Source organism: Cylas formicarius, unplaced genomic scaffold (genome assembly GCF_029955315.1).
Source record: "Cylas formicarius isolate icCylForm1 unplaced genomic scaffold, icCylForm1.1 PGA_scaffold_3__17_contigs__length_32017465, whole genome shotgun sequence".
In the NCBI taxonomy this organism is placed as follows: domain Eukaryota; kingdom Metazoa; phylum Arthropoda; class Insecta; order Coleoptera; family Brentidae; genus Cylas; species Cylas formicarius.
This window is the reverse complement of record NW_026844326.1, coordinates 8,239,170-8,266,868: the sequence shown is the minus strand read 5'-3', so window position 1 is coordinate 8,266,868 and position 27,699 is coordinate 8,239,170. Positions and strand designations below refer to the sequence as shown.

The 27,699-nt window shown below is 34.8% G+C and overlaps 1 protein-coding gene across 14 annotated transcripts in view; it reads left to right on the top strand.

Moving 5' to 3' along the window:
* The window catches only part of LOC132700049 (ATP-sensitive inward rectifier potassium channel 11-like), a 98,333-nt gene extending 77,185 nt beyond the window's left edge, over positions 1–21,148 (top strand). For 9 of the 14 annotated variants that reach the window (XM_060667137.1, XM_060667136.1, XM_060667145.1 and 6 more), the window contains 6 exons: positions 28–254; positions 309–507; positions 774–915; positions 11,725–11,952; positions 12,036–12,071; positions 17,605–21,148. In XM_060667137.1, the coding sequence (XP_060523120.1) occupies positions 28–254; positions 309–507; positions 774–915; positions 11,725–11,952; positions 12,036–12,071; positions 17,605–18,116 (1,344 nt within the window). In that variant the 3' untranslated portion in view covers positions 18,117–21,148. The remainder of the gene's footprint in view (positions 1–27; positions 255–308; positions 508–773; positions 916–11,724; positions 11,953–12,035; positions 12,072–17,604) is intronic. The other 5 variants (XM_060667138.1, XM_060667148.1, XR_009618593.1 and 2 more) reach the window with 4 other exon arrangements.
* Positions 21,149–27,699: the final 6,551 nt, after the last annotated feature.

Below are 27,699 nucleotides of genomic sequence, written 5' to 3'. Positions count from 1 at the left end.
TTACAAATCTTCATATTTGAATTTCAGAATGCGACAATACCCGTGGAACCATGTATAACAGGTGTCCGCAGTTTCGCTTCTGTATTCCTCTTCAGTATAGAAACCCAGCACACCATCGGGTACGGAGTAAGGACAACGACCGAAGAATGTCCTGAGGCAATTTTCGTTATGTGTATACAGAGCATAGCTGGTGTCATGATCCAAGCATTTATGGTGGGCGTGGTATTCGCTAAGCTATCTCGACCAAAAAAGAGGTATGCTCTCTAATTTATACAGGAAAGATAGTCATAGTCATCTTTTTATTAAAGAACGCAGACTCTGCTGTTTTCAAGAAACGCTGTGATAAGCCATAGGGACGGAGTGCCATGTTTGATGTTTAGGGTCGGTGATATGAGGAAGAGCCACATCATCGAAGCTCATGTGAGGGCCCAGCTTATCAAACACAAGGTTACCAAGGAAGGGGAGCACTTGCCTTTTTTCCAGACGGAACTAAAGGTAAGAGATAAAGTAAGTAAAGAGGTATGTGGCCTTCTTTTTCTATTTTTAGTTAGGTAGTTATTTGCAAAACTAGATTTTATCCTACTAGCATGTGCGAACTTCAAATACGGAAGCAATTTTCAAGTTTTACAGAATAATATATGTAATGGCGTAAAGGTAACTTTACCAAGTTTTACTCCCCTCACGTTTGGGGAAGTTATGCCGTGGCTTTGCGATCTTTCGCCTTTTCTAATAGTTTTTTCAATTGCATTCGCTGACCATGACTTTATTTGAAGGTTGGAGGTGACGGAGAAGAAGATAAAATATTCTTCATCTGGCCCACCACCATAGTGCATAAAATAGATAAGAACTCCCCGTTGTACAATATGTCCGCTACGGATCTACTTAGAGAGAGGTTCGAAATTGTTGTAATATTAGGTAAGTGCTGGGTTCCCAGGGTACATAAGGATACAAAAAATATTGGAACATGTTAAGGTTTGTTATGGTTACATTATTATTATACCAGAAGTAACCTCTTTTAAAGTATAGAATTTTTTTGAATTCTGCTGTCAATAAGGTTTTTGATACCTAAACCTCGAGGATTTTAATGTTTTTACTATTTATGACACCTATCTATATATATACATGTAATAATACTTTTAATTAGCGATATAGGGTTATAAATTTAAATTTAACAAAGGAGACGCATTTAAACCTAGATATGTTGTTTCTTCAATAATACAAGCGTTTCCTCAATCACTTAATATTTATTGAATTTTTCTTTTCTATAAATGGACTGTATCTCACTTTGCGGCGACGTCGCGACCCATGCCGTGAACGTCTACCCCGTAACGCTACAAAATTGTTACTAGCCTAGCAGAAACGTAGACCTTGCCGGTTTGGCGTACAACGCCCTGTTGTCACATTGACTGAAATGTCCGGCATGTTTAAGATACACAAAATTAAAAAGAAATTCACATAATTTTGAACTCAACATACCCCCAGCCTTGAAAGAACCCTCTTTCAAAAAAAAAACAACAAAACAAACATTTCTTGAAACTCAATTTGTCTTAGACAACCTTTAAAACCACTTGAACTGAGTTTTTTTCTCACCCACTTTCGTGAAACAAAGGACACAATTTTGCGAATGAACGTTTGATGACACCTTCACTCGTTTTTACATCAGCCACCCGATTAATGTTGTCCTTTCCTGGATATAACTGAACGATGCGTCCCATTTTCCAACACAAGGGAGGCACATTTTCTTCTTTCACGAGCACCAATGTTCCTTCCTGCAGAGTGTCCCCGCCAGCCTTCCATTTGACGCGCCTCTGAAGTTCAGCGATGTATTCCAGTGACCAACGAGACCAAAAACCTTGTTGGTATTGTTGAATACGTTGATAGCTAGCAAGCCTATTTTCAAGTTGCTCGAGCAATCGTGGGTCCGGTATTGAGGTTGCCCTTCTTCCGATCAGGAAATGGGATGGGGTTAAAACGTCCAAATCAGAAGGATCAGAGGACATTGGAGTGAGAGGACGTGAGTTTAAAATGGCCTCTATTTGACACAACAAAGTAGAAAAATCCTCATAAGTCAAATTTGCCTTGCCCACAGCTCTTTTTAAATGGTATTTTACACTTTTTACCCCTGACTCCCATAAACCCCCAAAATGAGGCGAATATGCCGGAATAAAAGACCAATTAACACCTTCTGTCGCAATCAATGTCTTTAAACTGATATGATTATTACGCAAAAATTTTCCCAACTCTCTCAGTTCTGTCTGAGCACCCACAAAATTTTTACCATTGTCTGAAAACATTTTTTCTGGTTTGCCCCTCCTAGACACGAATCTCCTGAAAGTTGCAACAAATGCTTGCGTAGACAGACTTGTTACAGCCTCTAAATGTATTGCACGTGTGCAAAAACAGATAAATAAACAAACATACCCCTTGTACAAACGCGTGCCCCGTCCCAAAGCTATTTTAAAATTGAACGGCCCTGTATAATCAACCCCTGTGGTATTGAATGGAAATTGTGAAATAGTCTCAAATGCTCTGCCTTAACAATCAATCTTGTACATGGATGTTTTGGGTCTAACACAATTGGGAATTTTTTGTCATATTTAAATTCTGTAAGCGCTAGTCTTCCGCCTACTCTGATTAATCCGTCGGCGTCTAGAAACGGATTTAAATTTGACAACCAACCCTTTTTTTTTCTTCTCACCGGTCTCCAAGATTTTCTGCTCATTTTCGAAACATTCATCTTGTGATAACCTTATTAACATTTTTTCAGACTCTTGGAGTTCCTTCACTGTCAAATTCTTTGATTCGTGACTATCCAATTTTCTGCAACGTGCCGTAAACCTTAAGCAATATGCAAATACACGTTTCAATTTTGTCCAACTGGAATATCTGGAAAAAATCTTTAGACTATTCTTCTCTGTATTCAAAAAGGCTTTTACTCGCTTCCTCCTTTCTGGAAGTTCCTCTAAAGGTACATTAACACCCTGATTTGGAAAGAAATCTTGTGACAACCATTGTGGACCTTCAAACCACAATTTATTTCCACACAACTTGGAAGGAAAAAGTCCCCTGCGGGGTTTTCTTCTGACCGCACATAATGCCAATTGTCTTGATCCGTCATAGACTGAATTTGAGATGCTCTATTTGCGACAAAAGCTTGGAATTGATTTGCTGGTGATTTTATCCAACTTAATGTTACTGTAGAATCGCTCCACAAAAACAGTTTCCTGAAAGTTAACGTCATGGAAGTTTGTACTTCTTTTATCAACCTTGAAAGTAATAATGCACCTGACAATTCCAATTTCGGTATAGTTAGTGCCTTTATCGGGGCAACTTTACTTTTTGCACACAATAAGCGAACGACTACACTTCCATCCTTCGTGACATTTCTGACATAGACACATGCTCCAAACGCTTCTTGTGCAGCATAACAAAATCCATGAAGTTCTATGTCCTCTGCATTGTTGCTACCTACATGTCTTGGAATATGCAGCATGTTTAATTTCACCATTTCTTGCTTAAATTGTTTCCACTCTTGGGCAATATTGGTCGGTACTTCATCGTCCCAATCCAACTTGAGTATCCACAATCTTTGTAAAATAATTTTGGGAATGACGACACATGGGCTGACTAACCCAAGTGGATCGAACAGCTGGGCAATTTCTGACAGAATCTTCCGTTTTGTGGTACTTGAATTACTTGAAAATTCCCTCACCCTGTAGGTAAAGATATCTGCCTGACAGTCCCAATACAATCCCAAAGTTTTGTGTTGATGCTCTCCTAGATTAAGAGTTTGTAATTCTGCCTTGGGCCTTACTCCAAATTGTTCCAAGAACTCTTTCTTGTTCGAACTGAACTTTCTGAGCTCAAACCCACCAGATTTTAAAACCTCACAAACACCCTTACATTTCTGAAGTGCCTCTTGAATCGACGAGGCCCCTGATATCAAATCGTCAACGTAAAAATCCTTGCCAATTACCTTTGAAATCTGCGTTTGTTCGCAATTTTTTGCCAGTTCTTGCAAACACCTTACCGCTAAAAATGGACTTGAGGTTAATCCAAACGTCACCGTGTTTAAATTGTAGACCTTGACTTCTTCTGCTGGATTTTCTCTCCACAGTATCCTTTGTAAATGGCGTTGATCTTCCCTAACCCATACTTGTCGGTACATTTTGGCGATATCTGCGCAGAATGCTACTTCATGTTGTCTAAACCTCAACAAAATTAAAATGATATCCTCTTGAATTCTTGGCCCCGAAAATTGCAAATCGTTAAGTGACACACCCGAGTCTGATTGTGCAGAGCCGTCATACACAACCCTTAACCTTGTTGTAGAACTTCCTTCATTTTTCACAGCATGATGTGGTAAGTAATAACACCTTTCATTCGTGATGTCCTCACTTACTTGAGTCATGTGACCTACTTGTTCATACTCTCTCATGTATTCACAATAATCTACATGTAGTTGCTTGTCCCTGGCAAATTTCCTCTCCAAAGAGTAAAATCTCCTCAATGCCATCTCTCGAGAATCTCCCAACTTTTCAATACTCATTTTCAATGGGATTGCAACAACAAATCGACCATCCTGATCACGTCTTGTTGTTGACACAAACAAATTTTCACAATGAACTTCATCCCGTGTCATTCCCTCGATTTGACCTCCACCTGGCTTTTCTAGTCCCAAAACTTGGCCAGTTGGTCTTGTACCTCTGTACCGATACTTAGGTTGCACACCGTTTTCTTAGGTTTGACTCGAGATCCTTGTCCACTGATGTAGCCCGCTACTACCCATCCTAACCAAGTGTTTTGTAAGACAGGTTTGTTTTCCCCTAATTGGATTCTTCCTACTCTTATGAGTTTCCAGAACACACCTGCACCAATTAACATATCCACTTCATCAGGCAAATGAAATTCACTGTTTGCTAGACAAATATTTCCTGGAATGTTTATTGGCCCTAACTCAATTTCACACAAAGGAATCTCATCACTAATTTTTGGAATGATTAAACAACTGATACTAATTTTGAAATCACCTTTCTGAGAACTGATTTCTACTTCACACCGTTTCGAAATCTTTTCAGTGTTTTGACCAATCCCAACCACACACACATTCGCATCTTTTGTTTTTAACTGAAGTCTGTCACACATTTTTTCAGTGATAAAATTGCTCATTGAAGCTGAATCTAACAAAACCTTGCAATGATGCACATTGCCACTCACATCTTTTATTTTGACAATCGCTGTAGAAAGTAACACCTGACCTTGAGTCCCACAATTTCTACTCGATAGCGCCACAGAGGTTTTACTTCCTTCATTTGAAGGCGCTTCTACAGCCTTTTGTACGTCAGCAATTGGGGCACTTTCAACACTGCCATGTTCAGTTTGGCGTTGGTTATAAAAATGTAATAGAACATTATGCCCTAAACCACACTGCGAACATTTTTTCCCTTGACAATTAAAACTAAAATGCTTGTTCGAAAAACAACACATGCATAATTTGTTTCGTTTTATTTGCGCAATTCTCTGGCTGGTTGTTAGCTCCAAAAATTTCTTACACTCGCTGATGTCATGACCGCTTTTACAAATAACACACTTGCTTTTTTCAACCCCAGCAACAAAAACCCTTTGTTTTTGCCCGTAAAATTTTCCTTCAATTTTGTCCGGGAATTGTTTTCCAAGGTCTCTAACAAGTCTGCACGGCTTTTTAGAATTTGCTTAAAATCTTTTAACTCAGGCATCTCTGTTTTTATTTTAAAAGGTTCCCACTCCTTTAATGTTACGCGATCAAGTTTAGTTCCTAAATAATACAAAATTAACGTGTCCCAAAATTTAACAGGTTCTCCCAAATTTTCCAAGGCTCGTAAGTTCCTGTCTACGTTATCAATTAAATTTCTCAAACTAGAAGAAGATTCATATTTTATGGGCTGTATATCGTAAATCCCCGTAATATGATTCTGCACCAAAATACGCTTGTTGTCATATCTTTTGCACAAAATGTCCCACGCAATCTCATAATTTGAAGCGCTAAATTCTAATGATTGAATTACCGCCTTTGCTGGAGCCTCAAGTGATGCACGCAAATAGTGAAACTTTTGAATGTCGCCAATCGACTTATTCTTGTGAATTAAACTATCAAACGTGTCTCTAAATTCCAACCACTTTGAGTAGTTTCCAGCAAACGTTGGTAAGTTTATTAAAGGTAATCGTACACCCATCGTTTCATTAGAATTTGGCCGCAAATTTTCCTGAAAAATGACAGAGTTGGAATCCTAATGCGTAATATTTTGCAAACACTCATTTTTGTTGTTCGTATCATTAAAATCACCCAAAATATTTTTTGCCTTTGCGACAATATTGTAAAATTCTGTTTGGAAAATTTCCCTTTCATTAAATTGGCTCTCTAAATCTTTTTCCGAACATATTGACTCAATTTCACTTTGATATTGTTCAAAAATATCTAATAACTCGATTATTTTCTCTGTTCTAAATTGCAATTGCATAAACACTTCTTTTTCTGAAGATGCGCTTTCAGTTTGCACATTGAAATTTGTTAAATACCTTTTAAATTGAGATAAGCTCGCTTTTACACTAGCTCGCTTTCTAATTAATTGGTTTAATTGCTCAGCCATCTTGCTGATTTTTGACACACAAAATAGAGACCACAAACTACAAAATCCAACAAAGGTTTGAAAAGGATCGACTTACAGGTTAACGGCGACTTTTTTTCTAAGTCCGGCCCTTACTGTCTCGTCTTCCGTCGCGTCGTAGCAACGCTGCGTGATCGTACGGCCCGCACGTACAATTTCCAACGCCGCGCCGCGCTCGCCGATAAACTCCACGGCACCGCAACGACGACCTTCAAACAATGCTTTGTGCACCGCGCCGCTCCGCCTTGTCTCAGCTGCGCTTTTTTGCTTGCCGGCGTTCGTTTACGGACTCGTAAACGTTTCCCTCACAATTTTCACACAATTTTCTTTGCGAATACAGATGATCCAACAATCTGTACTTCGCAATTTCCTCGTTTTTCACTTTTGCGGAACACTCAATAATTCTCGCAATTGAAAACTCTCCACTCGATGGATCACAATCCCGTTCGATGGACCACTATGTTTCTTCAATAATACAAGCGTTTCCTCAATCACTTAATATTTATTGAATTTTTCTTTTCTATAAATGGACTGTATCTCACTTTGCGGCGACGTCGCGACCCATGCCGTGAACGTCTACCCCGTAACGCTACAAAATTGTTACTAGCCTAGCAGAAACGTAGACCTTGCCGGTTTGGCGTACAACGCCCTGTTGTCACATTGACTGAAATGTCCGGCATGTTTAAGATACACAAAATTAAAAAGAAATTCACATAATTTTGAACTCAACATATGTTATCAAAAATTTATTCGAACTAATTAACAAGGTTAAAGACATTAAAATTCTTGCTAAGGCAATTTTAGTTTCATTTGACGTTCAAAACCTATTTCCTAGCATTCCAACAGTTAACGTAATAAACATAACAGACAATATTCTCACTCAGAGACAAGACATAAAACAAGACTTGCTAGATAGTTTAATAGTTTGTTTAGACCAAAATTATTTTGATATTAATGGTCAATTTTACATTGCTGAAGAAGTATTAATTATGGGAAACCTACAATGATGTTTTTGCTGCAGTCCTTTTTGAATCATAGTAACTTCATATATAACAGCATAAAATTTACCATAGAGACAAAACTAAATAACTCTCTTAACTTTCTGGACTTAACTATAACTAAACTAGAGAACAAATTAGATTTTTCCATTTACCATAACCCCTCGCACACGGACACAATAATACACAATAACTCAAATCACCCTTACGTACATGCTTTCATCCACAGACCACGTAATGCACCACTTTCTACAGAAAATTTTGAAAAAGAATTAAATATTATAAAACAAATAGCTTTTAACAATGGATAAGATTATAATCTAAAAGCAGTTTCAAATAACTCTGAACTCTATCTATTCCATATTAAACACGGAACTCAAAATTTATAAAACAATAAAATACATAGGAGAACCTAGCAAGAAAATTTCGAAGCATCTATCTAAATTTAGTCTTAATATTGTTTTTAAAACTGAAAACGCCATAGGACAGTTTCTAAAAAACAAGTTGAAATGTCCATCATGTCCCAAAATTTATATCGGAGAAACAGGTAGAGCATTTAAGAAACGCATTGAAGAACATAAAATGACTTATAAAAATAAAAGGTCTAACTATGCCATTTATTTAAATTAAGAAATGCACAACTTTGACGATAACTTTGATATATTACATAATCATTCAAAAAACAAAAAACTACATATTTTGGAAGTTATGGAGATTAACAAAATGATACATTCGAATTTATTACTTAATGACCAATTGGATTTAAATGCGTCTCCCTTGTTACATTTAAATTTATAACCCAATACCGGTAATTAAATAGTATAATACGTAACAAGTGCGGTAAACGACATTTGACTCTCGAGTTTATTTGACACGAGCGGAGCGAGTGTTTAATAAACGAGTGACTTAAAAAGTTTACCGAACGTGTTGCATACTATACTTTTTCTACGACCGTTAGTTTTTGCGTACATTTACGCAAAACAACACGAATACATTGTCAATTCTGACATGACCGTCAGAATTGACAAACATCCAAATTCAAAGAGTGGGAAATATCTTCGAAAATATCCGATTTCTCCCATACCCGTGCGGTAAAATCCCGGAAATGTCCGAAGTGGCTCGGATCCGTGGGAAACGAAATTGACGTGGTAAAATGTCGCTTCCCGCATTAAAAACTATGAAAATCTGAATATTTTTTGTTCTAAATTGATTCGTGTTAAATGGATTTTCATCAAGTAAAAGCCACCTCAGTCTAGTTCTTAAAAGTTTTTAACTGCTATAAGAGAAATTTGCAGTAAAGCGTAAAAATAAACCATATTTTATAATTATCATTCCTATCTTATGCATATCTTAATTGCGGTTTTTAACACAATGTTGTTTCTTCATATTTTTATTGCATGCACGTTACAAATTCTTATTAGCTTTGAATTTTTTGGCATTTTTTATAAAATGGTATTTTTTTATAGTTGAGAAATAAGATATCGTTTATTGTTACACTTTAGTGGAAGTATTTCGACAAAATTCGAAATATTTTAAGATTTAGGCATCATTAAACTTATTCTTTTTTATCTTTAGGCAAACTATAATAACAAACAATAATATGTGAAGTACCAAACCTATTTACTGGCTGTATGAAAAGAATGAAAAAAAATTGCAAATCTATCAAAATGATATAACTTGCATTGTTTTAAATGTAAAACCAAGTATATTTGAATATTGCCTTACTATCTTTAACCTTTTTTTTTAATATTCAGGTTTAAATTTTAAGTGAAATTACTAAAACTTAAATAAAGTTAGTATTCCGCTGGCCGATTCTTTAATCATTTAGATTAACACAATATAACAAAAACTATAATATTTCTCATAATTTAATTTTATAGTTTCATGCATTTTATTTATTTTTTTCATATGCTCCTCATATACGATAGGAGTCTGATTATTCCTTAAAAATTGTCTACCGGATATTACCTTTTATATTTTCAGACTCAGATCTTCCAGATTTACTGGTCGTTGATAATACACTTTATTTTTAAAATAGGCCCTTAGAAATATGTCTAGTGGATTGAGGTCGGGACTATTCGCTGGCCATCGAATAACCCCTCATCTGATAATCTTAATACGTTCGTTCACATAGTTTGTTACCTCATTGTTAATATAAACAGACTAGATTTTGCAACCCATTTTTTTCTAGTCTACAATTACCAAAAATAATAGATTTATACATAAAGATACAATTTTAAGTTTTGTATCTAAGTCTTCAAGAATGGGCTGTAGAAATGGTGCAAAATATAAAGTAAGTGTACAGTTGATTGAATATTAGTTGTTTTCGACGTAAACTTCTGTTTTTTTTTTTCATTATTTGAGCATCAATCCGCGCTTTTCAGATTTCAATACTGACTTCGCTTCTATTTAAAAAAGAGAAATATCTGCGGTTTATTTAAATCTAGTGTTATACAAGGCGTTAGTTTGGTTAATAAAATTATATCTGGAAATAACTCCTTCGGAAAATTTGACTTAAAGAGTCCAAAAACATCATTTTTTAATAATTTCTGAAATGGTATAAGATACCTAAATGAAATTTAGGCCACATATACCATTGATCTTGGATCATAAAAGTTACCGCTGATAAAATTTTTACAGTTTGTGCAAGAGAGTCCATAAAGGGGGTACTCACTTAGTTTGTCCTCAGAGTGATGGTACTTTTAATCTTTTAGGCAAAAATAATATTTATTAAATAGTTTTTCCTATTAAATGTAAAAAAAATACACTGGTCTTCAAATTACGAGGTGTATTCAAAAAGTAAGGTGACTTTTGTAATTGGGCGGGCTACGTATATTCGATCTTCGATATTTTTTTCTGTTCAGTTTGCACGTTTACTTTTTTTGTGACATGTTGGACGCGTTTTACGTGCCCGGCGATTTTCTGGAACAAAGAATTTGCCTAAAATTTTGTGTAAAAAATGGGATGGAGTACTGCAAAATAGTTGAAATGTTGACAACGGCATATAGTGTTAGTATAGTTAGTGTAGTGTTGAATAAAAAAAATTAGAGACTATTAGAGAAGTGGCTCTCTATTGGCTCATGCCATGCTATTTTTTTTTTAAGTTTTGAGCATGAAACATGTAGCAGCAAAATTTGTTCAGAAACTACTTAATTTTGAACAAAAAGGCGGTCGAAAGAGCCGATAAACGGCGTTACTGAAAGGTCATAACTGGTGACAAATCATGGGCTTCATGGACTTCGAAACCAAAGCTCAGTCGTCCTAGTGGAAGAACCCAGAATCGCCAAGACCGAAGAAACCTCAAGTTCGATCAAATGTCAAGGTTTTGCTTATTGTTTTCTTTGATTATCGCGGCGTAGTACATCAAGACTTCTTACCACAAGGCCGTACGGTCAATAATGAGTATTACCTTGGCGCCGTTTGCGAAAAGCATTACGAAGTAAGCTTCCGGAATTGTGACAAAATAATTCATGCTCTTTCTCCGTTGTTTGTGTCTAACTTTTTGGCCAAAAACAAAACCACAATCATGCCTCAGCCACTCTTTTTACCGAACATTGCCCCGTGCGACTTTTCCTGTTCCCAAAAAATCCATGAAAGGAAGGAGGTTTAGAACGATTGAGGAAATAAAGAAAAAATCGCTGGAAGAACTCAATGCTATATCAAAAAGTACTTACCAGAAGAGCTTGGAAGATTGCAAAAAACGTTGCCACAAGTGTATTAGATTTGGTGAGGGGGGGGGGGGGGGATTATTATGGAGGGAACAACATTAATTTTGATAAATAAATAAATACTTTTTGATAAAACTTGAAAGTCTTAGCATGAATTAATACATTATTTTAAGTACTTTCCACATGTGATCTAAGGTAACAGTGTTCCAGAAACAACTATGAACGAAAAACATTGAAAACTTTAATCCGTTTCAGATATAATGAAAGATTCTTGGGGCTTCTTTTTCTGAAGAAGGCTTTTTCGGACACGTGTATTTTAGCCAAACTCACGTAATTTTTTAACGTTCTTGTCCCTAGAAATTATCCGATCGATTTTTGACAAATACTATATACTTTTTCACATTTTTCTTGCAGAAGGTGTAATAGAATCGACGGGAATGACTACGCAAGCAAGATCTAGTTACTTACCCTCGGAGATTTTATGGGGTCATCGATTTAAATCGTTAATTACTTTTAAGAAAGACTCTGGCGAATACGAAGTTGATTACGCGCTGTTCAACAACACAGTGGAGGTCGACACACCGCTTTGCAGCGCCAGACAGTTGGACGAACACAGAGCTCTATTCAACAACGATGGCTTGGGTAAGTTTTAGATAAATGAAAAAACTTTCACCAAAATATTTCGTGAAAAGTCCACTAGTAACAAGTTAATGTTTTCCTTGCAGAAGAAGATTCGAAATTTTTGACCATAAAAGAACCCGGTAAGATTAGTGGACCAGTAGCGCTTTACGCTTAATTTTATTTTGGCTTATATTATTACATTCTTCCCAATATAATTCCACAGTCCCATCGAATGCACTCTAACATCTTAATTTTCCTTTAATTTTATATAATAATATTTCGATGATCTTCCTAGATTTGTGTTGTTTTTGGTTTTCAAATTTCAAACAGTTTCCTTAATTCGTAAAAGAAGTGTTAGTAAAAGTAAGAAACTTGAAAAAAATTTAAACTAATAATTTTAGTTATTTCTTCTGTTGAGCTAGTCAACAGTACAGTGTAATAAATCAACAGGCTAGCTTAATTTTTTGAAAAAATAACTTCCGCGTGCAATTGTAATACTATTTACAAAACTGTTCCGCCCGCGTCGGTTGTTGTTGAACGTTCATCAATCATCTTCTTGGCTTCTTCAGAACTTAACTGAATCTAGTTCGCATTCTACTCTGTACCTGTTTATATACTGTTTGAGGGGGCATGAATAACGGACGACTGTTTCCTTTACAGGTCGCTGTTTAAATTATATGGTTATTCATAAATTTCCATGGATTCTGCTCTCCTCTCTAATAATTTCCTCAATTCATTCAAAAAATTCATTACAAAATATACTTCAATACACGCTTCTAAATATAATGAGTCCGATAGCAACCTCACACTTGTCACTGTTGACCTTTCTTACATTCAAAACATCACTGCCCGCATATCAAAAGTTCTTAAGAAATATATCTTTAGAACCAGATTTACCAATTGTCCAAAAATCTGTCTCTGTCAACATCTTCGATCCGACTGAATTCCATGCACATGCCGCAAACAATATATTGGAGAAACAATACGAAAAAAAGGTAGGCTAAAAGAAAATGAAAGAGCCTTAAGACTACAAGAAATAAACTCATCAGCAACAATGATATATACTTTTTACCTCGCCTTGTATATTTTATATTTATAAATAATTGTGATGGATCCAAATTATTTTTTTAAATTTTTGTAATTCTATTTATTATTTTATAACACTTTGTACTTAATATTTGTAGATTTAGTGCTATTTCTTTTAGCGCGAGAAAATACGGGGTGGGCAATTTATTAGGGGCATGTACATTTTCTCAAAAACTACTGATTTTAGAAGAAAAAAGTTTATAAAAAAGTTTTATAGTTTAAATTAAAGTTTAAAATTATTTATTTTTTACACGATGTCCGGTAAGTGCTGGACCGACATTGGTTTTAAAAATTTAAATGAAAAACTCTATATATTTTGATATTTTTAGAAAAAACTTTTATAGAAACTACGTATTCGAATATTAGTTTAGACAATTGAGATTATATATTTTTTTATGCAAAATTATCTTCTTAGTAGATGATATTTTAAACACATTTTTAGAAGACTTCCTTCTAACGATCTGCGATGACTAGGTATTTTAAAATCGTACAGGGTGTCTTAAATTAAAGCACTTTTTTAAAAATTTCAACTTGCAGAATTCAATTATTCTTTTTGTCCTATACCTAGATCTAATGGTTTTCGAAATTTTTAGGAATAACCTCGCTGGCGAGAAATACTGACAACTAATTATTTTAAAGAATTTTATAATGGTATATCTTTCTTATATTTTATTTAATTTTAATGATTGTTTCAACGAATGATGGGACAATTTACTACATATAACATAACATAACATATTTAAATAAAGTTTTTATTAATAGAAAAAAAATCCATTTTTTTTTAAAAGACATAATAAAATATGAAACCTATTTTTCTAATTGTTTTAAGTGACGTTATAATTAAGAGTCAGAGTTTGACACATATGATTTTAATCAAGCAATATTATTATTACTTAAGTTAAAAATGCATACGGTGCGAGAAACCGATATGTTTGAATGTTTTTTATCGAATTCGAAAAGTCCAGCTCTGGCGAAAAACAGTATATATTTTCTAAAATATTCTTCAGATTATATACATATATATATATATATATATATATATATATATATATATATATATATATATATATATATATATATATATATATATATATATATATATATATATATATATTCTCACGTATTGATTCACGGATGGAAAAATGTGATGACACTATACTCCGGGATATCATCCGTTCGCTCGTTGAACTCCGACTGGAATCCTGCATCCGACTGGAATTCTGCAAATCCTGCATCCGACTGGAATCCTGCAGACGTTTCGCCAAAATCTCACTTGGCATCTTCAATGCTCGCGCTCCGAAAACACTGTTGTGTTTTCGGAGCGCGAGCATTGAAGATGCCAAGTGAGATTTTGGCGAAACGTCTGCAGGATTCCAGTCGGATGCAGGATTTGCAGAATTCCAGTCGGATGCAGGATTCCAGTCGGAGTTCAACGAGCGTACGGATGATATATATATATATATATATATATATATATATATATATATATATATATATATATATATATATATATATATATATATATATATATATATATATATATTCTCACGTATTGATTCACGGATGGAAAAATGTGATGACACTATATTCCGGGATATCATCCGTTCGCTCGTTGAACTCCGACTCGAACACTGTGAACAAGTGTTCGAAGTGTTTTCGGAGCGCGAGCATTGAAGATGCCAAGTGAGATTTTGGCGAAACGTCTGCAGGATTCCAGTCGGATGCAGGATTTGCAGGATTCCAGTCGGAGTTCAACGAGCGAACGCATAATATCCCGGAATATAGTGTCATCATATATATATATATATATATATATATATATATATATATATATATATATATATATATATATATATATATTGTTTTAGATAGGTTCCGGTCTATGTGCAGCGATTATGTTGATACCACTAAAGGGGATATTTCATCAAAATTTGAATAGAGCAACTTGGGGATTAGGAGTTGAAATAAGTAAAAAACGGATTTTAAAAAAACAGAAATTAATTCTTTTAAATACGTTCGGGTCTATGTGCAGCGATTGTGTTGATATCACTAACGTACAGTCACAGAAGGAATATTTCATCAAAATTTGAATAAAGCAACTTAGGAATTCGCAAAAAACGGATTTTGGGGAAACAGAAATTATTTTTTTTACATACGTTCCGGTCTATGTGCAGCGAGTGTGCTGATAGCACTAACTTGGGGATTAAGGGTTGGAATCAGCAAAAAGCGGATTTTGAGGAAACAGAAAATATTTTTTTTAGATACGTTCCGGGTCTATGTGCAGCGATTATGTTGATACCACTAACATATAATCACAAAAGGGATATTTTTTCAAAATTTCACTAAAACAACTTGGGTATTAGCGGTTGAAATAAGCAAAAAACAAATTTTGAAGAAACAGAAATTAATTTTTTTACATACGTTCCGGTCAATGAGCAGCGATTATGTTGATACCACTAGCGTACGATCACAAAATTTGAATAAAGTAACTTGGGGATAAGAGGTTGAAATAAGCACTCGATCTACGCAGGTACTGCACATGGACCGGAAAATATCTAAAAAAATTATTATCTGTTTCCCACAAATCAGTTTTTGCTTATTTCAACCCCTAATCCCCAAGTTGCTTTAATCAAATTTTGATGAAATATCCCTTTTGTGATTGTACGTTAGTAATAACAACGCAATCGTTGTACATAGACCGGAACCTATCTAACAAAATATTTTCTCTTTTTCGAAAAAGTTTCTAAAAAGATATTGGATGTAAGAATTTTTTTCAGATATACTAGAATGAATTAGCATTAAAAATTTAATATTCGTATCTGAATATGAGTCTGAAGAATATTTTAGAAAATATATACTGTTTTTCTATAAAATGGTGAACTCCGTTCTCCACGCCGCGCGTCTATGAGGTGGCAGGCGCGGCAGCTGTCGGGCAGAGCTAGTGGTTGGACTAGGGGTAGAAGGGAATCCCTCGGCGAGGAACGCGGGCTACAACTTCACAGCCATTCCTGTAAGGCGAATTCCAGAGAAGAAGTTATTTTGAAAAATTTATGCAAAGTTTAGGCAAAATGGCAGCCTTCTGTCGACGTCCAAGAAAAGGTCACGACAAGTTCTAACAGAGAAGAAGCAGTTGGATATACTCCTACATTTTGAGAATATACCAGAATCCTCCACTCGTCAAGCCGCGTTGGAGTTGGGTGTTAAAAGAACTAGCGTCAGAAATTGTCTAAATTGAAATAAGCGAAAAGCATTTCAGTTTTTACCCGTGCAATACCTAGAGGAACGGGACTATGACGCAAGATCACACTACTGCAATATTTTAATGGACATGCGTTTCGCTGATAACGCCTGGCGTCAAATAATTTGGACCGATGAATTGATTTTTCATAATTTTGAGTGTGGGACGTAAAACGATAAGGTAGACGATGTGTGAAATTGTGATGCGGAATATATCGAGCAAAGGTTATAGGGGCAATTTTCTTTAATGAAAACTTAAACTCTAGACGATATTTAAATATGCTTAGAAATGAAATACCGGCTTGTGAACGTGCTCAATTAATATGGCAGCAAGATAGCGCTCCGTGCAACCGGGGAAACGATATCACTGAATTTTTAAATGAAACTTACAATCTTTGGATCGGACAAAATCTAGTGGAAACCTCGAAGTCCAGATCTTACCCTTTTTTTATCGGGAACAATTAAAGATATGGTATATAAAGAAAGATGCACTACGGTAAATGAACTACAAAGGTGTATTAGAGAAGCTGTAGTCGAACTGAATAACACCGATTTTGTTTCTAATGCTATAAATCATATAGAGGTTGTATATACAACCTGCATTATTCAAAATGTTGGACATGTTGAAAACCTACTGTAGATTTTGTTTTACCTTAATTTTTAATTTAATTGTTACAGTTACTATTGTTTGTTGCTCTTACTTGTTACTGTTACTTGTTTTAAATTTCTAAACTTATATGCATATTGTTTTACTTCGTTGACGGTATAAAAAATGGTGACGTTTTAATTTTCCAAACCTATAAATCTCTGTAATACCTTACCTACAAAAAAGACCCATCACCCATTGCAGTATTTCGAAAACCATTAGATTTAGGTATGTATAAGACAGCCTGTATAATTTTAAAATACATAGTCATCGCAGGTCGCCAGAAGGAAGTCTTCTAAAAATGTGCTTTAAATTTGGTCAAGTTGTCATTACTGCCAGCCGTGGAAGACCATATTTACAAAGAACATAATTTTGCATAAAAAATATATATAATCTCAAAAGTAGTTTCTAAAAAATTTACGTTTATTTTTGGGTGTTCCATTTGAAATTTTAAAACCAACCAACGTCGGTCCAGAACTTATCGGAACCCGGTATATATAAAAATAAATTCTTTTAAAATTTAATTTAAACAGTAAAACTTTGGTATAAACTTTTTTTTCTAAAATCAGTAGTTCCTAATATAGTGCCCACCCTGTACATCTTTATATCTAGCTGCTTTCCCAACTTTTCACGTGCTATCCAACATGACCAATATAAACTGTTACCATTTCATGCTCGTACTGCAAATTTATAATCATTTTCAGATCGCGTCCGATCGGGTCTGTTTCCATCAGTAAGAACCCATTCGACCGACAGCCTTTCCAGCATCGATTCCATGTTCATTGACGACGGCCACATCGAAATGAAAATCCCGCATCGCAACGACAGCCATTCGGATATGAAAATGAGCAGGATCGATAGCCATTTCGATATGAAGGCCATGCCTCACATCAAAGAAGACGATAGCGCTAGTTGTACGAGTTATATAGAAATGAAGATTCCCCCTCCCACTCCTGTCGCGACGACGAAACCTCAGACTACCAACGCATTAGCCAATGGCAGGGCGCGTTCCTTAGACGAAACTGATGGCAAACCTCTCGCGAACGGAGACGTAGCGCAGCAAACGAATTACAAAAAAGCGGCTCACAATCGCGACGAGCAGAAGAGTTTTCTAGAAATCAAGATTCCTCCCGTGATCGTAACGGATGCCGACGAGAGCGCCCCCTTGCTAAACGGCGACGTGAAGAACTTGAATCACACGATACAAGTGGTCTGAAGTAAATTTGGAATTTGGGTTTGCAATTTTGCGAACGGTTTGTTTCCGATAAAGTATTGTAGTTTACGATTTGTTTAAACATAGGTCGTCAGCCTTGTTATGTGGAAATTATTGGTGGTCCGGCGGGGAGAAAATGCACTTTTTTTTTAAATAAACTTCTACAGGCTACTTTAGCACTATTTACAAAACTTCTGAATTTCTTCTGCGTCGGTTGTTGTTGAGTCGAACTTGCAGACGTTTCACCAATCATCCTGTTGACTTTTTCAGAACAGTTTCAGTTAAGCTCTGAGGAAGCCAACAGGATTATTAGCGAAACGTCAGCAAGTTCGATTTATCAACAACCGACGCACCGACGCAATATGCACTTGTGTTTAAGTTTCCCTTTTTGATGTACTTTTTGGAAAACAACTGAAACTCAAGCAAAAATGTTATGACGTAATATAATATACAGCCTGCTCAATGTAAGCATGGGAATATCGAAAACGATAGATTAAATCAGAAAAATTTTAAAGAATTTCGAACGATTTCATCTTGAATCGTTGCTGTGAACTACGAGAAAATATGAAAAGTTGCATTGTCAATTTTTTGCTGTAAAGCCCAAAATAAAAAAAACATGATCGTAGAAAGTATAAAAAATTATCATCATTTATCATTTATTATTTTTTCGCAGTTCATTTAAATTAAACGTTTTGACAATTAAATTATCGTTACAAATAAAAAAATTGATTATTAGTTTGATTGACAGCTTAACTACAATTAAAATACAGAAATTAATTAGATACGTGGATTGTTACGAGAAGCTGGGCAGATATATTTAGTTACTTACCCTAAAAGATTACCATGAAATAAAAAGATTTTTGGAAGTTGATAAGTTTTGGTTACTTGGTAAGTAAAGAAATTTTCTTTAAAATTTTTTACGTTATCAAACAATAAACTTTATGCTGAGTCAGTGTATTCCATACGGCCCTTAGAGATATAGAGGTCCTGCCTATGCCGATAAGCAACTATGAAAAAAAAATTGAGAGAGATTACATTCAAATGAGAAGATTTTTTTTACAAGTTTTGGTTGGTTCATTGGTTATAGTATAGCTCAATTCCAAAAAAATAAATAAGCCACGCAATGAGAAAACCAAAAATAATGTATTGTTAGCTGTAATAGAAGGCTCTACATCAGTAACTAAAATTTTTTATTTTTTTTACGTTATTGCCTTTTCAATTTTAGACAAATAATAAACATAATGCTAGTTCAGTGTTAAGAGTGCGGAAATCGCGGAAAATGGGGCAAAGTGCAGGTTAGTGAGTGAATTGTAGAAGCAAAGGCTGAAAATTTAGATCACTACACCATCGAATATAGGGTTTACGAACAATGGACTGTCAAAACTTTTGTTTTTCCGAATGTCTCTTGAGGGCGATAATGGCCTACTATAGAAAAGTCAAATCTTTACGCCCGTAAGAAAATTTAAAAATCCTTGGTATATCCCGAAAAGAAATAAAAAAAAATCGGGTTTCGTTCTTCCTAAAACAGTGTTTTAATAATGTTTTGGCGTATGCTGAGCCTTACAGACAAAGATAGAAAATTCTGCTTTTTATATTTTCTCGAATTGCTCAGAAACAATTCACGTTGGAATGCCAATTCAACTAGACACACTGTATAACATAATAAAAATACTATTAACAAGAAAAGTTTCGTGTTTTTATAAGGACCTTAAGATTTTTTTGTAAAAAATGTACAAATATTTGACACGTTGATTTAAAAAAATGTTTATTTTTCGGTTTTGTAATATACATATACGTATGTATAAGCACCATGTGAATACATAATTTTTAAGAAACTTACACTCCAGGAGATGAAATTCAAATGTCATAACCCTTACGCTCGAGACTCAGATATTTTCTAAGGGATACTTATAATTTATTTTTCCTCTCAAAATATACAAAAACATATTTAATGTAAGGTGTGAGTTTAAGTCTCGTTACCAGACAAAATGCGAGATGTCCATTTTCACAAAATCTTTAAAAAGTCAGAGAACATAATTCTACCCATTACTGAACCTTGCGCTAGAGTTTTAAAAGAGTCACAGTTTAGATTTTGGCATGTTAGCCGCATACATTTTGATCTACCGGGGTTAAGGTCGCATCCCAATTTTTTCGACTGCAAAATATTTTCGAGGAACGGTTATGATTGTTTTCTAATATACTGGTTATATATTATTAAGTCAAACAGAAAAGCGGCAGATATTTCTTTTTTTTCATGGTAACTTCAACATCAACTTTTAAAAATTGAACTGAGGTGGCTTTTACTTGATGAAAATAATAAAACAAATAATTTATAATAATAATAATTATTTATTTTGCATCAGTTCTTTGAAATGTGAAAAATTTACTTCCATTTCTCCCTGACTGAAATTTTTAAATAAGTAGATTGTCCAATTAAAATCGATTGCCCTTTGATATTTTTAAACCAAGTTTAAGTTAACGCATTGTTAGTAGAACGGCCAATACTGATTTGTGCGTACCTGTTTTTTTTTAAATGATTTTTCAATTGTGAGTTGACTAAACATCGCTTAACGTAATGATTGCTTTTAATTAGAAACACCCCAGATACCTTAGCAATTTATTTGCATTTTCTAACGACCAGTATTTTTTGTTATTGTTTGGTCCGTTATGTTTATGACAATTAGCCATTTTCTACGACATTTCATTTGTTAACCTACTAGAGACCTGACTTTTGTTTTTGACCATATCTCCTTTTAACCCTAACCCTTATCTATCTATCTCTCTATCCATAATTGTTCCCAGTGAAATAAACGTCTCGAAATGAGCAGCAACTTAAATAATTAAGTTTTTGAAAAACTCCCGGATTTTCCGATTTACCAAGATGTACTTAATTATATTTTCCGTAATTGTGTATATAGGCACAATATTGATAAACACGATTTTATCAACCTGTATTGTATTGTTTAGGTAATTTAAAAACACTGTAGAAACATATTGTTGTTGACCATTTTGTAATTTATATAATTAAATAAAAAAGAGCCTTTAGAAGCGGTGTTGATTTTATTTGACTCCTTGACCTTAACATCCCGTAACACTAAAACGTATTGTATATATTCTATTCCGGAAAAAATGGAAGTCATTTTAAAAATTCCTTGTTCAATTAATTTTTTCCCTAATGTTGATTTCATACGGGGAGTTCCTAAAAGATATGCACTTGATTATGGGGCACATTAATATTTTTTTCAAGATACGAGTCGTCTTTTGTTTTTTAAAAAGGTTTTGTAATTATTGATTTAAATATTTTGAACATTTGTTATTGTTAGTTATAGTAATAAGTCCCTCGTGTATCCTCAGTATATTTGAATTAGTTAATCCAGTGGGATTCACTTTGTTCCAATTTAAAAATGAAGTAGGAAACATAAACTTTTTGACGACCCTGTATACTTATGCTAAGGACGGTACTCAGAAATTTATACAGCGAATGAGATATTTTTTTCTTAAGCAAGAAGGAAACATAAACTTTTTGACGACCCTGTATACTTATGCTAAGGACGGTACTCAGAAATTTATACAGCGAATGAGATATTTTTTTCTTGAGCATTTTTTACTGCAAACAGAAAATGTGCAGGGTGGGCCGAAAAGTAAACCTCGATACCAATTCCTTTTTTTTAAATGGAATACAGTTTTTTTAAAACATTTTCCATATTTCGCCCTACAATACAATATAATACTACTCCTCTGGATTTTTTTCTCTGGGGAAATGTTTAAAAGAAACACAAAATGTAGGTGATTTAAAATTTTGGAATTAGATACGAATTACAACTAATTAAGATATCTTAAGCAATGTTTTGCTTATTGTCAAATAGTTAAAAGTAGACATTTTGCAACACAATAATTTCTCTGACCTGCCCTGTTTCTATAAAACTTTCTTTCAACTTTACTTCCTGTGAATCTTGTATTGGATGTTTCTGGATATTTAGCATTAAACTAATTACAAACTTCTTCTTGAGTTTGGCCCCCTTATTCAATTAAAATAAAAATTGTAGTTATCTGAGCTTTATTTAGATACGCCGTATTCATTTTCTTTACTGAGGGAAGAAATGCCTGTTCATTTCAAAATTAAATTTCTTTTTTTATACTGTTGCTCATAAAAATGAATTATCGTTGAAATGAGATCCAGAATTCAGAAACAGATTTAAAATAAGACATGTAACACTTGACATCCACATCTACTTTTTGACATTTCTATATTCACAGAGAAAAATGCGCAAAAAAAATATGATGGACGCATGGGAACATTCTTCTTAAAATCCAATACCTGATTTTTAAATGAACTTTTTCCAAATTTAAACTGTCTAATAAACATGTGTAATAAAATCTCGTTTCTTCTTTAAAAAAGTTTTTTCATTAATGTTTTCAACATTCTTTTGCAGGCAAGTATTCCGTTGAAAGTTTAGTGGTGTTATTTATAGTAATAAGAATAAGTATCTCATGTGGCCTCAGTATATTTGAATTGGGAAGTCCAGTGAGATTCTCAGCTATTCAAATTAAAAAATAAAGTTTGCCAATTATTAACATTTTGATCTGACCCGGTATATTTAACCCAAAAACGGACTGATTTCTATTCAAAACTTTATATATGAACGGTCATAATAATAATAATAATAATACAATGTTGAACCACCTGTTACCTCATTATGGCTGCTCTGCAAATATATTTCACATCATATTTGCATGTATTTATAGAGCAGGCTCTACCACAACTGAGCAAGTAAATAGTCACATGATCAGCACACCAATCAAAGCATTTACAACCAAAAACCCAACTTTTTTGTTTCGAGATTTCAACTACCCAAACATAACGTACTATAACCTAATGGTATATCCACAGAACTGTATGTATTTCTGTCCCCAAATGGTCAGCTTTCCTACCGGATATAGAAACACCCAAAGCTCTGTTTTGGACTGATTTTTATGCAATGGTGCAAAATTATTTTTGATTTGCGATCAGAACCACCTGTTGGATGCGGTGATTATATTGTTATCACGGATGAAACGCAATTAAAACTCCCAGCATAACCAAACACGCGAAATTTTCATCAGGCAGCTTAAAACAACCATACAACTTAGGTCAAACAAATTTTAGAAGCTTTGAACTAAGCAGTAGAAAGATATATTCTACTTAAACCTGTAAAAGTAAAAAACGTTAACACTTGAACAATATTCGAGGAAGCCAGAAGGAGATAGGAGTAAGGTCAGAATCTCCAAAACAAATCTATAAATCCATAGGTACACTTGAATTCGAAGGTATCAAAAATAACTTTGAAAGATCGAATAACGCAGAAATTTTTATATTCCAAAACCATGACAGAAAAATTTCAAGTTTTCAGTTCAACAAATCCTTCACTCAATATTCCCCAATTACCAGCAGCTACCAAAATATGTAACACAATTAACAAAATCCCTTTCACTCAACTAACTTGAGGACACAAAAAAAGTGAACAAAGAAAAGTTAGCCAAATTGCAAAGAAAAAAGTTTCTGTCGAATCGGGTGGTGTGCCGGGTATACCATTTTTTCGTAGTTTTACCCCATAAAGTTATTTTTAAATATAGAAAGTTGCGCGACACTGTGCTACTTTGGTTTTTGCGGGACAGGGTGAAATCCAGAATGTACTGTTTATTATTTTTTTACATTAATTGGAAATTATTTAAGCATTTCAGAAATATATATTAGGACAAATTTTGTTTTGAAAATTAAGCTCAAAATTTATTAATTTTTATTTTTTACTTTATTTGTAAATCAACTAAATCAACTAAAAATTAAATACATCTGAGCAGTTATTACTATACAAAAGACTCTACTTAATTTCAAAAAAATAGGATAAAAACATATATTTGTAAAATAATAATGTCTCTCTTAATATGATAAATATTATATTATTATAGTATTAAGTAGATAGTCGGTTATGACCCATCTAATAAAAACAAAAAAACAAATGTGTCAAAAACTTAGCAGTCAGTTTTAATTATATTTTTATGACCTATACATTTGTTCTTTCTGTGTTTATATCATTTCAATTAATTTTCTATAATAATGGCAGTAAATCTGAAAATTATGTTATGTTGGTATGTTTTATACAATGCAATGAAAATGCCGAAGAATTTTCGGAATTATATTATAGAAATGCATATTGTTTATATTAGATATCCAGAGAGACGACAACCGTTTTCAGATATATTTGTTCGACTGAAAATAAATCTAGTTAGGCACGGATCCATTATTCGACCACCTCCTAAAAATTGTTTAAAGGCGAATAAAAGTAAAGAGAAAATAATGTATTAGGTTACATAGAAGCAATTCCGTCATCATCTTGCAAACACTTAGAGCAAGCAGTAGACGTACCAAAATCGAATGCCCAGAGAAATAAAAAAAAAATACAAATACCATCTATAAAAGTTTAAGAGTGTTCAAAATTTGCATTATGGTGATACCGAGCGTCGAACGCAGTTTTGCCACTGGTATTTGCAACAAATACGAATGAAGGAACAGGATGGAAGGTTTGTAATATTGTCCGCCGAATGTTACTTTTGAACTTCGGGAATTTTTGATAGATATAGCACGAGGAACTGGTCTACAGAAAATCAGCATTTCATTTTTGAAGGGACCTAATAAGGGCTGCTTAAGGGTTGGGGTTTCCTGTTTTATCTCGAGACAACGAATAGCGTACCGAATTTATGAAGGAGGTCTTACAGCACGTAAGTCGTTAGACATTCGTGAGGAAGTCAGTCGAAGATATTCCCTTAATACAAATTAAATTAGAACAACAAATTTTCAGACTTTCACAGTTTTTAATACTTTATGGCAACTGTTTCAGCAACACCATGCCTTTATCAAATACAAAATATGACTATATTCCGATTGTGAATGTGCTATTAACGGTCACAATGACAATATCGTAAACAAATTAAATTAGCAATTAAATGAGCAATTAAAATTAGCTAATTTAATAAAATCTCAACTTAATACTATCAGCAAATTCAGGGATTATTTACATATGTCTATGGTAAAATCAATTAAAAATAAGGGTTCCCAAAATAATGTAGTATTTACAAGAGCAGATAAAGGAAAGACAGTTATTGTTATCGATTCTCTAGAATATATTACAAAAACCAAACGAAAAAAAAAATCAAAATCAAAAGCAAAACAGTAATTACCGTTTCCTCACCTTTTAATGATTAGGATAAATACCAACTAATAATCATGAACCCTCAACCTCCAAAGTTGTATTCTTTAATTTAATTACACAAACAGCTTATGCCAATAAGGCCTGTAGTTTCTTTTGTAACAGCACTGCCTTTAAACCTAGATATGCTATCAAAACAAGGTTAAAAAACGAAAAATTCCTCCTAAAGCAATTCTAGTTTCATTTGATGTTCAAAACTTATTTCCTAGCATTCCACCAATTGACGTAATAAACATAATAGACAATATTCTCAAGCTGAGACAAGTTAACGCTATCATAAAACAAGAAGTTTAAAAGTTTGTTTAGACCAAAATTATTTTGAATTTAATAGTCAATTTTATATTGCTAAAGAAGGGTTAATTATGGGAAACCCATTTAGTCCACTACTTGCAGAAACTTTCATGGAGAATTTAGAAAATACCATACATAAACATCCTCTGAGTAAAGGATTTCTCTGGTGGTATAGATACGTAGATGATGTTTTTGCTTGTTTCACTGGAACGGAAAGCCCATTTCCGTCTTTTTGAATCATATGAAATACGTAGATGATGTTTTTGCTTGTTTCACTGAAACAGAAAGACAACTGCAGTCCTTTTTGAATCATAATAACTTGATTAATAACCGCATAAAATTTACCATGGAGACGGAACAAGATAACTCTCTAAACTTTCTGGACCTAACTATAACTATACTACAGAACAAGTTAGATTTTTCCATTTACCATAAACCCTCACACATGGAAACAATAATACATAATAACTCAAATCACCCTTACACACACAAAATGTCTGCTTTTTATCATTCAAAATTCGAATTTATTACTTAATGATCAATTGGAGTTAAACGCGCCTCCTTTGTTAAATTTAAATTTATAACGCCATACCTATAATTAAAAATCTATTACTACCTGTGTTTTATATATGTGTCGGAATATAGTCACATTTTGTATTTGATAAGGGCACGGTGTTGCCGAAACAGCTGTCATAAAGTATTAAAAACTATGAAAATATGAACATTTTTTCTTCAAATTTAATTTTTGTTAAATGGATTTTCATCAAGTAAAAGCCACCTACCTCAGCCCGATATTCCCTTAATATATTATAATGATATATACCTTCAGGAAGATGGTACCCCAAGTCATATCTCTGACGTTTAGATGACTTCTTTCAAAAATGTAACAAAAATGTACCAAAGAAGCTGAAAGATGGCTTCCGGAACATGCTGTTTTAGATTTATTTTTATGGGGATATATGCAAAATAAAGTATATAAAATACGAGACGTGTCTGTAGCAGAACTTCGAGGGGCAATTAATTCAACTTTCGAAACTCTACGAGGAGCCGGCCAGGGCGACTGTGAGGCTGGCGAGCTGCGGGCTCTGGAGGGAGGGAAGCTTCAATCGGGGCCGGTACGACTTTTAGAGGGCTGGCGCGGGGATCACGAGGTCATGGGCATACCGAGTGACGTCATGATCCCCGAGATGACCTTTGACAAATAGACCTTTCTCTTCCCATCAAGGGAAGAGTGGAGAGAGGGCAGAGTTGGCTCCTGGGATGGACTTGTCTGGTACATGGACGGTTCCAAAATGGGAGATTTGACCGAAGCTGGAGCGTACTGCGAGACAACGGGATCGAGCTTGTCGGTCCCTCTGGGTCAGTACTTCATTGTGTTTCAGGCGGAAGTTTTCGCTTGATTGATGGCAACCAGAGAGGTGCTTCGGCTCAACCACGGAAGCAGGAGGGTCTTCTTCTGCTCGGATAGTAGGGCTGCACCTATGCCTCTGAAGTCAGTGCGTAAGCGCTCCTTGTTGATAAAGGAGTAGAAAGGGGTACTGAGGAGAGGAAGGTCACGTTGCTCTGGGTCCCGGGTCACACCGGTATCCGGGGCAATGAGGCAGCTGACGCCTTAGCCAGGGAGGGCTCCTCGCATAGACATATGGGACCAGAGTCCCGCTTGGCGATCACCCCGTGTGTGGCCGCGGTGGGCTGGATAGTTGCTCCGGGAATGAGGCAGGCGAGGCTTATGATGGTTGGGCCCGCCCTCCCTCGGACCAGGGAGCTGCTTAGACTGACCAGAAGGGAGTGTAGAGCACTAACAGGGGCCTCCACAGGACATTACAAGCTTAGGAGGCATCTTTGCTTGCTAGGCATTGGAGACGACCCGGAGTGCAGATGGTGCATGGAAGGGGAGGAGACCCCGTATCATCTGCTCACCGAGTGCCCTGCTTTAACATGGGCAAGATTGGGAGTCTTCGGAACGGCCCTGATCGATCCGGACTCAGTGCACGGTATTGGGTTAAAGGAGTTGCTGACCTTCTAAAGGAGGAGCGGCATTCTGGACGCCT